General features: G+C 30.6%; 2 protein-coding genes across 2 annotated transcripts; one reads left to right on the forward strand and one right to left on the reverse strand.

Annotated features, from left to right (window-relative positions):
• The first annotated feature begins 2,884 nt into the window (after positions 1-2,884).
• LOC125843270 (protein FAF-like, chloroplastic) lies at positions 2,885-4,561 on the forward strand. Its single transcript, XM_049522491.1, has one exon. It carries the CDS (start codon positions 3,075-3,077, stop codon positions 4,506-4,508), a length of 1,434 nt encoding a protein of 477 aa, XP_049378448.1. The 5' UTR covers positions 2,885-3,074; the 3' UTR covers positions 4,509-4,561.
• Positions 4,562-5,772: 1,211 nt separating this feature from the next.
• Positions 5,773-7,790, reverse strand: LOC125842184 (protein FAF-like, chloroplastic). The gene has a single exon (XM_049521424.1). The coding sequence runs from the start codon at positions 7,662-7,664 to the stop codon at positions 6,192-6,194; it is 1,473 nt and encodes a 490-aa protein (XP_049377381.1). The 5' UTR covers positions 7,665-7,790; the 3' UTR covers positions 5,773-6,191.
• Positions 7,791-14,115: the final 6,325 nt, after the last annotated feature.

Genomic DNA, 14,115 nt, shown 5'->3' on the forward strand with positions numbered 1-14,115 from the left:
CATTTTTTAAAAAAAATATTCTTTTCGTCTTAAATTATTTTGTTAGGTTTCTTTTTTATATCTCTATTAAAAAATATTATTTTTTTAAATTTTATTTACTTATATTCTAAGATATAGTTTCTTTTTATTAAATAATATTTACTCTATAGAAATGTTTGTAATTTTCAAGAATAATTATTACTAAGAATTTTTATAATCGATATCAGATTATTCAAAATTAAGACATAATTATTACTCTCTCTGTCCCATTTATGTGACACTTTTTTATTTTTCGAGAGTCAAACAGTTTAAGTTTAATCAGCAATTTACGCACAAAATATTCAAAAAATTAAATTTATATATTTATAAACTACGTAAAAAGTACTATAAGTCACAATAATTGACAATTCAAAATACTTAAAAGATGTATGAAAAATTTAAGGTCAAATATAGACTTGTTGCAATCTCAAAATTTGAAAAGTGACATGTAAATTGGGACAAAAGGAATATTATTTTAGGTTGCATTCTTTACACTGGACGGTCAACAATTTATTGACTTTGGTGATACCTTTAATTTATGTATATTAGTTAAGAATAAAATTAGGATAATAGGATTGTCAAGGCACTAAAAAGATACTTTAATCCAAACAAACAAATACTTTAATGAATAATGATAATTAAAGAGACATGATGGTGTCACTAATGGTCTTATAAAAAGAATTATAATATTGATTAATTAAACAATTCTGAACTTTTATACATTTAAATGAGTCAACTCAGAATCAATTCATCCTTCTGTCATCTATACCATTAATCCTTTTAATTTTGGTTAATTAAATATAAACATATGCTTTGTGACCTAAAATATTCTAAATATTTATATACACTAGATTATGCAATTAAGTAGTATTTATAACAATATTTAAATTGCATTCGTGAGCCAAATTAAAGCATGAGTTGACCTAAGTTAACATAGGAAACTTTAGACATATAATATTTGCTAATTAAACTTTTGATTTGCTTGGGGAAATAATTGTTTTTTTTCAAAGTCCACCGTCCATAACTTTAGTTCAAATATATTAATTAATACATGATTATACTACGTATATATATAATACTAAAAAGATTTTATTTTTTTCTTCATCATAAAAAGTATTGTTACGTACACATAAAATTGTGGATATCTATTTAATACCAGCTTGCATAACATTTCCAAAAGAGGCTTGCAAATTAAGAGATTATTTGCAAGTAATTTAAGTAGACAACTTGCAAACAACTTCTTAAAAATTTTGAAATAACTTTTTTTAAAAAAATTATAACTTGTTTTAGGTGTATTTTCTAAACAACTTCTTAAAAGTCTTTAAAGTTTTTATACATGTTTTTGATGTATTTAATACTATTTTATAAATTTGTAATTGTAACTTATTAATAAAGACTCATGAGGGAACCAATTTCTCATTATTTGGAATATGCTTCATTCCATGTTAGATAAAGTAATATTTTTTTCGCACATCACTTTTTAAAACACTGATGGATAGTATAAATAAATAGTGATGATTCTTTTGAAGGTAAGCTTTGCTTGTTCCTTAAGCCATCTTGGTCGTCCACACATCACTTCCTTCTCACATTACCTAAATTTATAGGGAAAAAAGTCTGAAATTCGAACTTTGATTGAAATTGCTATAACAATATTAAACTTTGAAAAAATAACCTTTTACCCCCATGCACTATTTAATAGTGTATTTTAAAGGTATATATATATGTCCATGTGAACATCATAAATATTGCATTATTATAAATAGTACTCCCTCCATTCCCTATTAATTTAATTTTTGAGGTGTTTCACACCCTTTAAGAAAAGTAGGTTAAGACATAAATTGAACATAGTTTTCCATTTTTATCCTTATTAATTATTGTCAAATTTATGATTAAAATAACTAAATATTAATTAATCACTAATTCCAATATTAACTAATGAAGGGTAAAATTGGAAGAACACTCTAAACGTAGTCTTGAAAACTGAACAATTAAGTTAATTTGAAAAATGGAAAATGCCTCAAAAATTAAATTAATATGAAATGGAGGGAGTAATGTCTCCACATGGGAACATATATACCTTTAAAATACATTATTAAATATTGCAGGGGTAAAAAGTTCTCCATAAAGTTTGGTATCGTAACAACAATTTCGGTCATAGTTGGAGTATTTTTCAGACCCTTTTCACAAATTTATACTAAATTCTTGTTTTGTTTTAATTTATTTGTCTGGTTTTTGATTTGGTGTGAAGTTTAGAAAAATAAAGGAAACTTTCAAATCTGTAGTCTTAAACTAAAGATATGTGAAATATACCAAAATGTCTATTAATGTTGTGATCTTAAATATGCTATAGGTGAAAAGTTGGAATTAAAGAGTTGCTTAAAAATATTACTTCTAAAAATGACTAAAAGATAAAGTATGACAAATAAATTAAAACATAAGGAATATATATTTTGCATTCGATGAAATGTTTTTTTTGGGTGGAATTAAGAATCAAATATTCATGGATGGAAATAGTAATTAAGGGTAAAGACTTTAGAATATCTCAAACTAGAATATTAATAATCCTTATAGTACAATTTTGTTTGGTAATTCATTATTTTGTTGGTAGAAAGATGAATATATTAATACTAAAATATACCACGAAATTGGTTAGATCAACTATTAGTTATTTTCTTGTTCTACCTAAATTATTATCATTTACTCAGCTAGCTGTTTTTAATACACATATAATGATAATTCATGTTAGAAAAAGGAATAACTACTAGTTAAAATATGAAACTCACGAACAAATGAAACTTCATATAAGTTTTTGACCATTATCACAAAACTAAATAAAAGCTATTTTTTTTCATGGTGGGCCCTTGCACAAGATTCTATTAGGCATTTTGGAGTCCTACAAATACACTGTCAATCCCCTGCCTTCTTTATTTGCATTCACAACATCAACCAAAAACATCCCATACTCCAATATACCAATAATTCTATCCTCAAACACATCTATATTCTTCTCATATCGCTTGATTACTAGATTGTGTAATTACCAGACTACGACGAAGATGTCAATAGCTAGAATGGAAGAAATGGCAACTCCACAATTGAGTAAATCACCAACACCACTAATGCCTAAGACAAAGGGCATGGTGTCAATTCTTGGGTCAGATACTCAAAGAGGCAAATCAAATGCAACCTCTATTAGAAGAACATTTTCAGCTGATATGTCATCCAAACAATGGCTTACACAAAATGGTTTCTTCTCTTCAATCAAAAAGATTGCTTCATCTAAAGATGTTGCTCTTTCAACCTCCTCTGAGGAAGAAGAAGAAGAAGAAGAGGAGGAGTTCAAAAGACGAAAAACATCATTTGATGTTTGGAGTTCAATTTTGTCACAAAAGAAAAATGATGATCTTCAAACTCCATATATTCACCCTCATGTTAAAAGATCAACGAGTTCTTTGAGTGAAAAAAGTCTTGAAATTTGTACTGAAAATCTTGGATCAGAGAATGGTTCTGATGGTTTTTCCTTCTACACTCCTTCTGAGAATGGAGATGTAGATGAGGAAAAACACGATCATTACCACCAACACCACCACCACCACCAATACTACTCGCAATTCATTGAGGAATTGCGAGTAGTAAAGTATAATAATAGCAAGAGATCATCATCATCTTATCCTCCACCAATTACTTCCTTGGCTAGAGGTGACAACAAGCCTTCTATTCAAATGCAATCTCGACGTCAAGATGGTAGATTGATTCTTGAAGCTGTTTCTATTCCTCCTCGAAACCATTTCCATGCCCATCGCCTTGATGGTCGTCTTCTTCTCACCTTAGTTGATAATAGTACTTCCACTTCATCATTAGAACAAGAGATGGAGGATTATGGTGAAGAACTTGATCATATTTTCGACGATATTGATGATCATACACCTCAATTGATTATGGAGCAAAAGCCAAAATTGTCAAGTGGGGTGATAAATATGAAGACATCATCCCTGATGATGAACTTGTTAGATTCTCAAGTCGAAATAAGGGAAAAGTCAATTCAATTCCGAATGGAAACAAAATTTACCAAATTCTCCTCCGAACTGAAAGATCATTTGGGGCTAGGAAACAAGAATCTTGTAACATGGTCCCACAAGTTCAATAAAGTTGTCAAGTTGACAGGTAATGTTGATTCAACTGACCTGACTAAGGAGCTAAGTCAGATAACCTCAGTTCCTCAGTCACTCCCAACTCAACTAACACCGGCGACCGCGGCCTCTTTAAATGCCTATGAGTATTTTTGGAGGAAGAATCCTACAATTGCAAAAGAATGCAACAACCATACCACTATGCAAGTTGTTGTTACATCCAATAGTATTACTCCCAATGCCAAGAGTACAACAAAAGTAGCAGCATATATGAATTATTTGGTACCTTTGCAAAGAGGATGCAAAGAGCCAAAGATGTCTTTACTAATTTGGGAGCCTTATTGCATTGTCACCTCATGATGATGATTCATTATCAAAAAGATCAAATTGACATTTTTCTTGAAGTGGCTAAACATACTAAACTCTGTAAAACAAAAAAAGAAGAAAGAAAAAGGGTTGTTATATATTCCATCTGTCTCAATTTATATGACAATTTTTGAATTTTGAGATTCAAACAAGTCTATCTTTGACCGTAAATTTTTCATATATCTTTTTAATATTTTGAATTGTCAAATATTATGATTTATAGTACTTTTTACGTAGTTTATAAATATATAAATTTCTTTTTAAGAAAATTGAAAATTCCATGCTCTAATTTCTAGTCAAACTTATGTTGTTTGACTCTCAAAAAATGAAAAGTGCCACATAAATTGAAATATAGGGAATATTTTTTTCTTCTTCTTTTTGGCAAGTATAGGAAGAAAAAAATATGTTCTTTGAAAATCAAAACTAATAAATATCATTTATTTAACCATTTTGTGGGCTCCTTAAACTATATACTACTTTTCTAGACTTTATGTTAAAAGAAATATAATAATATCGAAATGATGATATTGAAACTTTTAATTCGACATCTAGCGGTACCAAGTCAAGAATTTTATTAAAGGAGTTTGAAATATAAAAAAATAAATATAAAAAGTGATCAGAGCTCAACTTCTATTATATATATGTAAAATATAATTTTTATCATATATAAATAATATAATTTTTTATCGAAGATGATTCGAATAAACTCCTCGATCGTTGCTAGTTCCGCCGCTAACACGTCACCCCTTCCGTACGATGTCCATTTCTGCCATATTCTACAATAGCATGATAGGATTGATTCTCTACTATCAAATTGTGCCTACTCAATATCTAATTCCATATATTATTTTTCCTGGAGCATAAATTTATACTTTCACGGCATAATATTTCACAAGTTATATCATAGTGCTCTATAACTTATGTCGAGTGAGGCAAAAGTTTTCTAAATTTATATTGAGCAAATTAGTCATATATAGAAATACTACACAACTTATGCCACATAACTTAATTCTATCCAAACTTATATAGGACAAGACAAAAACTCTCTAAACTTATATCAAGTGAATTAGGTCATAGATAAGGATAATTTGATCCAAAAAAAAAAGGCGAGTATTAAGGGACAAAAATTAAAACCATTTGAAGTAGAGACGATCCGTGTAAAAACTTGTTAATAAATACACAAATTAATAACCTACTTAAAAATTACTGGTCCATAAACGGTTTAGGCTAGACAAAAACTACTAAATTCTCGTGAACCCGTACATTATAGGCTAGATCCACCACCAAATTGATAGGTCACCATATCTTTTGGCTAATAACTAAGTACTAACATCATCATTATCTCACAAAGATAGGTTAACTAGGTAGCGTTATTCCTTTACTGAGTCTTATGCAACACGATTAGTCAAGTCAGTTGATTTCAAATAGCAGATAGCTATATTTTAAATAAAGGAAGTAAGAGCGTATACAAAATTGGATGATTGTATATAAAACAAGGATCTCTCTCTTTGTTATGTGGCTACACAAAACTCTTTTTTGACAAAAGAGTAAAAAACTAGTCATGACTCAGAAAGGAAAATAAAAATCTTAATAATAATACATATTATATAGTTCTATATATTTATTATTTTATTGTTAATTAGTTGAATTAGGACTTGATAAAAAATTTGGTGATCATCAAGAGGTAGCAATACAGTAAGGCTCCCAAATTAGTAAAGACTTTTTTGGCTCTTTGCATCCACTTTGCAAAGGTACCAAATAATTTATATATGCTGCTAATTTTGTTGTACCCTTGGCATTGGGAGTAGTACTATTTGATGCAACAACAACTTGCTTAGTGGTGTAGTTGTTGCATTCTTTTGCAATTGTGGGAGTGTTGACAATGCTTGCTATTGTAGGCTTCTTCCTCCAAAAATACTCATAGGCATTGAAAGAGGCCGTGGTCGACTGAGGAACTGAGATTATCCGACTAATTACCTCCTGATCAGTTTGTTCAGTTGAATCCACAGAACCTGTCAAGTTGACAATTTTATTGAACTTGTTAGACCATGTTACACAAGTCTTGTTTCCTAGCCCCAAATGATCTTTCAGTTCGAGGGAGAATTTGGGAAATTTTGTTTCCATTGGGAATTGAATTGACTTTTCCCTTATTTCGATAGGAGAATCTAACAACCTCATCATATTTATTACCCCACTTGACAATCTTGGATTCTGTTCCATCACAATGATCCCATTTTCTTCTTCTTCTTCAAGACAATCATCACTTATATAATCGTTTTGAGGTGTATGATCATCAGTATCTTCGAAAAATTCATCAAATTCTTCACCATAATCCTCCATCTTTTGTTCTAATGATGAAGTAGAAATACTATTATCAACTAAGGTTAGAAGAAGACGACCATCAAGGCGATGGGCATGGAAATGATTTCGAGGAGGAATAAAAACAGCTTCAAGAATCAATCTACCATCTTGGCGTCGAGATTGCATTTGAATAGAAGGTTTGTTGTCACCTCTAGCCAAGGAAGTAATTGGAGGAGGAAAATATGATGATGATCTCTTGCTATTATTATACTTTACTACTGGCAATTCCTCAATGAATCGCGAGCAATATTGGTGGTGATGGTGGTAGTGGTGATGATCGTGTTTTTCCTCGTCTACATCTCCATTCTCAGAAGGAGTGTAGGAGGAAAAACCATCAGAACCATTCTCTGATCCAATATTTTCAGTACAAATTTCAAGACTTTTTTCACTCAAAGAACTTGTTGATCTTTTATCAAGAGGGTGAATATATGGAATTTGAAGATCATCATTTTTCTTTTGTGACAAAATTGAACTCCAAACATTAAATGATATTTTTCGCCTTTCGAGCTCCTCTTCTTCTTCTTTCTCCTCATAGGAGGTTGAAAGAGCAAGATCTTTAGATGAAGCAATCTTTTTGATTGGAGAGAAGAAACCATTTTGTGTAAGCCATTGTTTGGATGACATATCAGCTGAAAATGTTCTTCTAATAGAGGTTGCATTTGATTTGCATCTTTGAGTATCTGATCCAAGAATTGACACTATGCCCTTTGTCTTAGGCAATGGTGGTGTTGGTGATTTACTCAATTGTGGTGTTGCCATTTCTTCCATTCTAACTATTGACATCTTCATTGTAGTCTAATGATTACACAGTCTAGTAATTAAGCGATATGAGAAGAATATAGATGTGTTGAGGATAGAATTATTGGAATATTGGAGTATGGGATGTTTTTGGTTGATGTTGTGAATGCGAATAAAAATGGCAGGGGATTGTCAGGGTATTTATAGGACTCCAAAAATGCCTAATGGAATCTTGTGCAAGGGACCCTCATGAAAAAAAATAAACCCCTTTTATTTAGTTTTTGATAATGATCGAAAATTCATCTGAATTATTATTTATGCGAGCTTCAGACTTTAACTATTAGATGTTCCTTTTTTTTTTAACCTGAATTGTCATTATTTATGTAGGTAGGAAAATGGAACAACTGATAATTGATCTAATCAATTTTAAAGTGTGTTTTAATACATAGATGATGATAATTCAAATGGAAAAGGAAACATCTATTAGTTAGGGTGTGAAACTCACGAAATAGTGATAGTTCAACTATGTTATTTATAGTTTACTCTCTAGTGTTTTTTTCATTGATAATTATATATTCAAGTTTTATATATAGAATGTGTAAATTTATTTTATAAATTAAATTAATTGATTGTCCCAATAGGTTAATTACTTACCATCTTTTCTTCAATTTACCAACCATGTTATGAATACTTACTTGTAATTGCATATCAAGAATGCCGCTTAGCAGTCAATGAAATTAGATTGATCTATCGGAAGATCAAGATTCAAAGTAAAAATACTTATAAACTATTCATAATTTTTATCCTCTCGAAATTTCCATAAACTCAACAGAGTGATCAATCAATTTTGTTAACAATAATCATATTAACCGATTATGTTAGAAAAAAATTGGATAGCACCAACGCCCAATAAATTATGTCAAACACCCTTGAAGAACTTATGCACCACTCGATATAAATTCGATTTCAAAAAAATAAGTGTGAGATATTATATAACTATTTACTTATTATTTTCCCCATTTTTGAATATTCTTTAATTTTTCCACCCAACAGAACATTTAAAGGAATGCAAACTATATAATTAAATAAAACATTAGTACAAATTAGGTAAAGTGAGAAGGAAGTGATGGCTAGACGATGAAAATGGCTTAAGGATCAAGCAAAACAATACTTTTATCTAAGGTGGAATGGAGCATATTCTAAATCATGAGAAATTTGCTCCCTCATGAGTCTTTATGGATAAGTTACAAATTTATAAAATTATATTAAAGTATTCGGGTTAAACTTTTTTTGCTTGTTGACTGGCTTATGATGGTTTCCTGTCCCAATTCAATATATTCTTTTTTTGCTCCTGCTTGATAGCAAGCTTGTGTGTGAGTTTGGTGCAGTTTCGATATCTAAGGTCCATGGAGAAGGGTATGGAGTCTCGTTTTCCATGTTGCTCCCCATGTCATTGTGTTGGCGTTGACGAAGGTTAAAAACTCTTTCCTTCAACATCAAAAAGCTAGTAATTAAATGTGTACGTCTTCTTGAGCGAGTGAAGTGCTTCACTCTTTATAAATAAGTTACAAATTTATAAAATTATATTAAAAATATTTCGATTAAGCTCATTTGTTTGTTGACTGACTTATGATGGTTTTATGTCCCAATTCAACATATTCCTTTTTTTGCTCCTGCTTGGTAGCAGGCTTGTGTGCGAGTTTGGTCCGATTTCGATTTCTAAAGTCCACGAAGAAGGGTTTGGAGCCTCGCTTTCCATTCTGTTCCCACTATCAGTGTATTGACGTTGATAAAGGTTTAAAGCCTCTTTCATTCAACATCGAAAAGTTAGTAATTGAATATGTCTTCTTTAGCGAGTAAAGTGCTTCACGAATGTAAAACACACACATAAAACTTTTTGCTTTTTCTTTTCCTTCCTCGCTTACGATTACTTCCAATTTTATACATTTTAAAAATGTAGGGGACTTAATATCAACTTTTGTTAGTGATGCTCTGGTGATCAACTTATCTTAATAATATTTTCTTACTATGAAGAAAAGAATAGAATCTTTTGGTAATATTATAGATATACCTCGTATAATCATGCATTAATTAGTATATTGAACTAAAGTTATGGACGGTGGACAAAAATTATTTCCACACACAAATCAAAAGTTTAGTAAATATTATGTCTAAAGTTTCCTCTATTAAAAAGATTGTACTAATTGTCTACTTAAGTCAACTCATGCTTTATTTTGGCTCACGAATGCAATTTAAAATATGTTATAAATACTACTTAATTTCATATTCAATGTATAATTGGATTAATATTTAGAATATTTTAGGTCACAAAGCATTTGTTTGATATTTAATAAACCAAAAAAAAAGATTGGTATATAATATAAATAATAGGATGGCAAACTGTTTTTTTTTTTACAATCATTCTTTAGGAATTTTCATCCTTTTATTTTCTTGGTGACTCAAATCTATAATCTTAGATTTGAAAGTGACAAATACTTATCATTCGAGCAATTTCTTTAATCTAGGATGAATTGATTCTAAGTTGACTCAATTAAATATATAAAATAATAAAAGTAAGAAGAGTCCAGAATTGTTTAATTAATCAATATTCTTCTTCTTAATTATAGTAATACTATTAGTGACACCACCATGTCTCTTTATGTTCCTTAAAAGTATTCGTTTAGATCAAAGTATCTTTTTAGTGCCTTGACAAACCCCTTGTTATATTCTTAACTAATATATAGTCATAATGAATTTTTTTTATAAGATACTAAAAAATTCAAATAAAATAATTAAAATTTAGTAAAAATTGAGCGAAATTTTAGTTTATGATCTACGTTTCGACCCATTTTAGCGCAACCATTTCAATTTATCAAGAAATATTTGAGCGGGTCAATATCTTTTTATTGATTAAATTAATCGATTTTGATCTGCTCAAAATCACCTCAACTTGTCCATTTGATACCTCTTACTCGTATTATTAAAAATGTAGTGGAAAAAAGAGACCAGAGGTTATGGAAAGTGAGCATAAGATTCTGTCAAGTGTCATTTGTATCGACTCCAACGCTAACTAAGGTTGTGGTAAGATAAATATAATTTTTTCTCCCTTAAATAAATATTTCGTGTTTGAGTGGTGAATGTAAAAAATAATCATATTAGATAATGCTTTTCTTTAAATGGGTCTTTATGTAGCGTAAATCTAAATTAATTGAAATTCTAATATGGATATTGAACATTGAGTAAGTGTCAGAAAGAATATATTTTTATATACTTAATTATATATTCATTATGCTCTTTGTGTGCATGTCTAATTTTATTTAATGGATCAAGCACATAAATCTTTTTACTAATAATGGATAGTATTAAAATTTAAATGCAAGACTTCTCTCTGATCTAAATAATATTATATGTAAATATGTGATTGTCTGGTCTATATAAACTTAAGTTATTAGAGAAAGAACAATTTGATATACTTAACAAGATTATTTGCAAAAAAAAATAATATATTCTATTGATAAGGGTGTGTTTGGTATAGAGGAAAATTGAGAAAAATGACTTTCTTAATGAAAGTAGAAAAAACAAATTCCATAAGTGACATTCAAAATTCATTGTTTCTTCCCTCACCCTCGTAGCCCCCATCCACTCTACCCACAACAAAAAAAAGAAATAAAAAATTAACAGCAAACTTTATCGATAAATGCTCATATCTAATAAAAATTTAAAATAATTCGTCGCTAAATAGAATTAATGGCGAATTTCAATTTTGCAATTTATCATCTACAAAATTTATTCGTCGTAAATTCCTGATTTTAGTATGATATACCCCACACTAGCTCTTACCCTCCACCCCACCCCGTTATATGTGTTTATCAGGATTATATAAAATATTTTAGAGATAATATCTTCTATTTTCTTACTAAATATCAGAAAATTTAAAAAATTAATATTCAAAAAAAGTTATTTTTTTGATGAAAAATATTTTCCTTCCTATTAATTAAACACACCTAAATGGCCATTTCTTTCAGCTTTTTACTTTATAAAGCAACTGCAGCCACAAAGTTCACCAATGATATATATGCCCTTTACATGTTCAAGTGGACTAGTGTTTTGGTACTGTGATATATTAAATATCTTCCATGCATTTTATAGAATCTAATTTTTGGTCTCACTCTTTCTTTGTTCAGTTTTTTTTTTAAAGTCACGAAGTTCAAGTTGTGAAAATATCTTTTTATAAAACATAAGATAAAGTTGCATATAAGTCCTTGTGATTCGGCCTTCTTCGAACCTTACACATAACTAAAGCTTTAATGTACCGAGTTATTCTTTTAGTTGGAATAATTAAGAAGCACTACTTTGGTTTGATGTGTATATATATATATAGAACCTAGTTAGGTTAAACTCAGATTATTTCTTTTTTCTTTTTTAATTATCTTTGAAATTTGATTAATCCCCTCTCTAATTGTGAAGGTCTAATTGACACTCCAAAATCTAGTTCTAATAATGGAAAAGAATTGACCAAGTCGAATATGATGCTTGCATATTCATGGATTGAGATATTTCCACCTACACTTCAAAAACTAACTTAAATGAAAGAGGATTGTCCAAACCTTATAAAAAGTCCAAAATTCTATCCGTTCATCAATGTGGGACAATTTTATTATCAAAACAAACATGGGAAAAGGGTATGATGTACCCCTCAAGTTTGTCATTTAGAGTTGATATACCTCTCGTTAAAAATATGGCTCACATATATATCCTTACCATTATAAAAGTGGTTCACCATTACAAAAGTGACTCACATATACCCTTTTCATTTGATGGAAGTGAAAAATTAACTGTAAATTATTTTCTTGCTTCTAAAAAACTCATATAGGGATATATTGTTAGTTTTTAATAAGTAACATTAGTAAATAAGATGCCTACTGTTATGTTTGTCCTAGTCTTTAGGAAGTACTTTAAAACGTGGACTGCTATCTAGGTTTTAGGAGAATTTTTTGGTGAAGTATTGTCTTTTGGCTTCAGCCGTTGCTGTATTTTTGCATTATAAAAAGACTCCTGCAGCAGTGTTAAGTTAGTTGTGAAGCCAAGTTATTGTCTCTATTTTACTCTATATTTTCTGTTCACCAGTTATTTTTTTCTATCAGTGGTATCCGAGCCAATAGATCCAACAACAGAAAAAAAAAAACAGAGAGCAATTTCGCTAGCTTATGGCTTTGGAGAACAATTACGTTCAAGCAGCTATTCCCCGTTTCGATGGTCACTATGACCATTGGAGTATGCTGATGGAGAATTTCTTGCGGTCAAAGGAGTATTGGCCAATTATCGAGGACGGAATCGGAGCTCCGGCGGAAGGTGAAACCTTAACGAATGCTCAAAAGATAGAGTTCGAAGCAAGAAAGTTGAAAGATTTGAAGGCAAAGAATTATCTCTTTCAGGCTATCGATCGTCCCATCCTAGAGACTATTCTTTGCAAAGAAACTTCTAAGGATATTTGGGATTCGATGAAGAAAAAATATCAAGGCACTACTAGAGTGAAGCGCGCACAGCTTCAAGCCTTGAGAAGGGATTTCGAGACTTTGCAGATGAAGGAAGGAGAGTCTGTAATGAGTTATTGTGCTAAAACAATGGAGATAAGCAACAAAATGCGATTTCATGGTGAAAAGATGACCGATGTCACAATCGTGGAAAAGATATTGCGCTCCCTGACACCGAAGTATGACTATGTCGTTTGCTCCATTGAGGAGTCAAAACATATAGATGAGTTATCGCTTGACGAATTGCAAAGTTCATTGTTGGTACATGAGCAAAAAATGAACCGCAGTTCATCTTCCGAAGAGCAGGCTTTGAAGGCTTCTACTAATACTCGTTTCTCAAATTTTAGGGGAAGGGGTAGAGGTAGAGGAAGAGGAAAAAAAGATCGAGGATATAGAGATGAAGGCAGCAAAGATGGCAATCGAAATTTCAGAGCCAATAATGACTGCGACAAAGGCAGAGGGAGAGATTTTGACAAATCCAAGGTAGAATGTTATCGTTGCCATAAATTTGGTCATTATCGCTCCGAATGTCGTACAAGGCTGCCTAATGAGAAAGAAGAAAAGTCAAATTTTGCTGAGAATAAGGAAGGAGAAACCTTGTTGATGGCGGTTCATGTTGGAAACGAGCCCGAGAAACAACTTATTTGGTATGTAGATACTGGCTGCAGTAATCACATAATTGGAAGTAAGTCTTCTTTTATTGTTTTAAATGAAAATTTTCGGTCGACAGTTAGTTTTGGTGATCTTTCAACTGTGAATGTGATGAGAAAGGGTAATATCAATTTTAGAACAAAAAATGGGTGTGTGGAAATCATATCCAATGTGTTCTATGTTCCAGCTTTGAAAAGCAATCTGTTAAGTGCCGGTCAACTATTAGAAAAAGGGTATGTAATCACCTTAAGAAATTATGCATGTGAAATTTCTGATCCCTCCAAAGGAGTTATTGCTTTTGTGAAAATGAGTCAAAA

The sequence above is a fragment of the Solanum stenotomum genome, chromosome 1 (genome assembly GCF_019186545.1).
Source record: "Solanum stenotomum isolate F172 chromosome 1, ASM1918654v1, whole genome shotgun sequence".
NCBI classification, from domain to species: domain Eukaryota; kingdom Viridiplantae; phylum Streptophyta; class Magnoliopsida; order Solanales; family Solanaceae; genus Solanum; species Solanum stenotomum.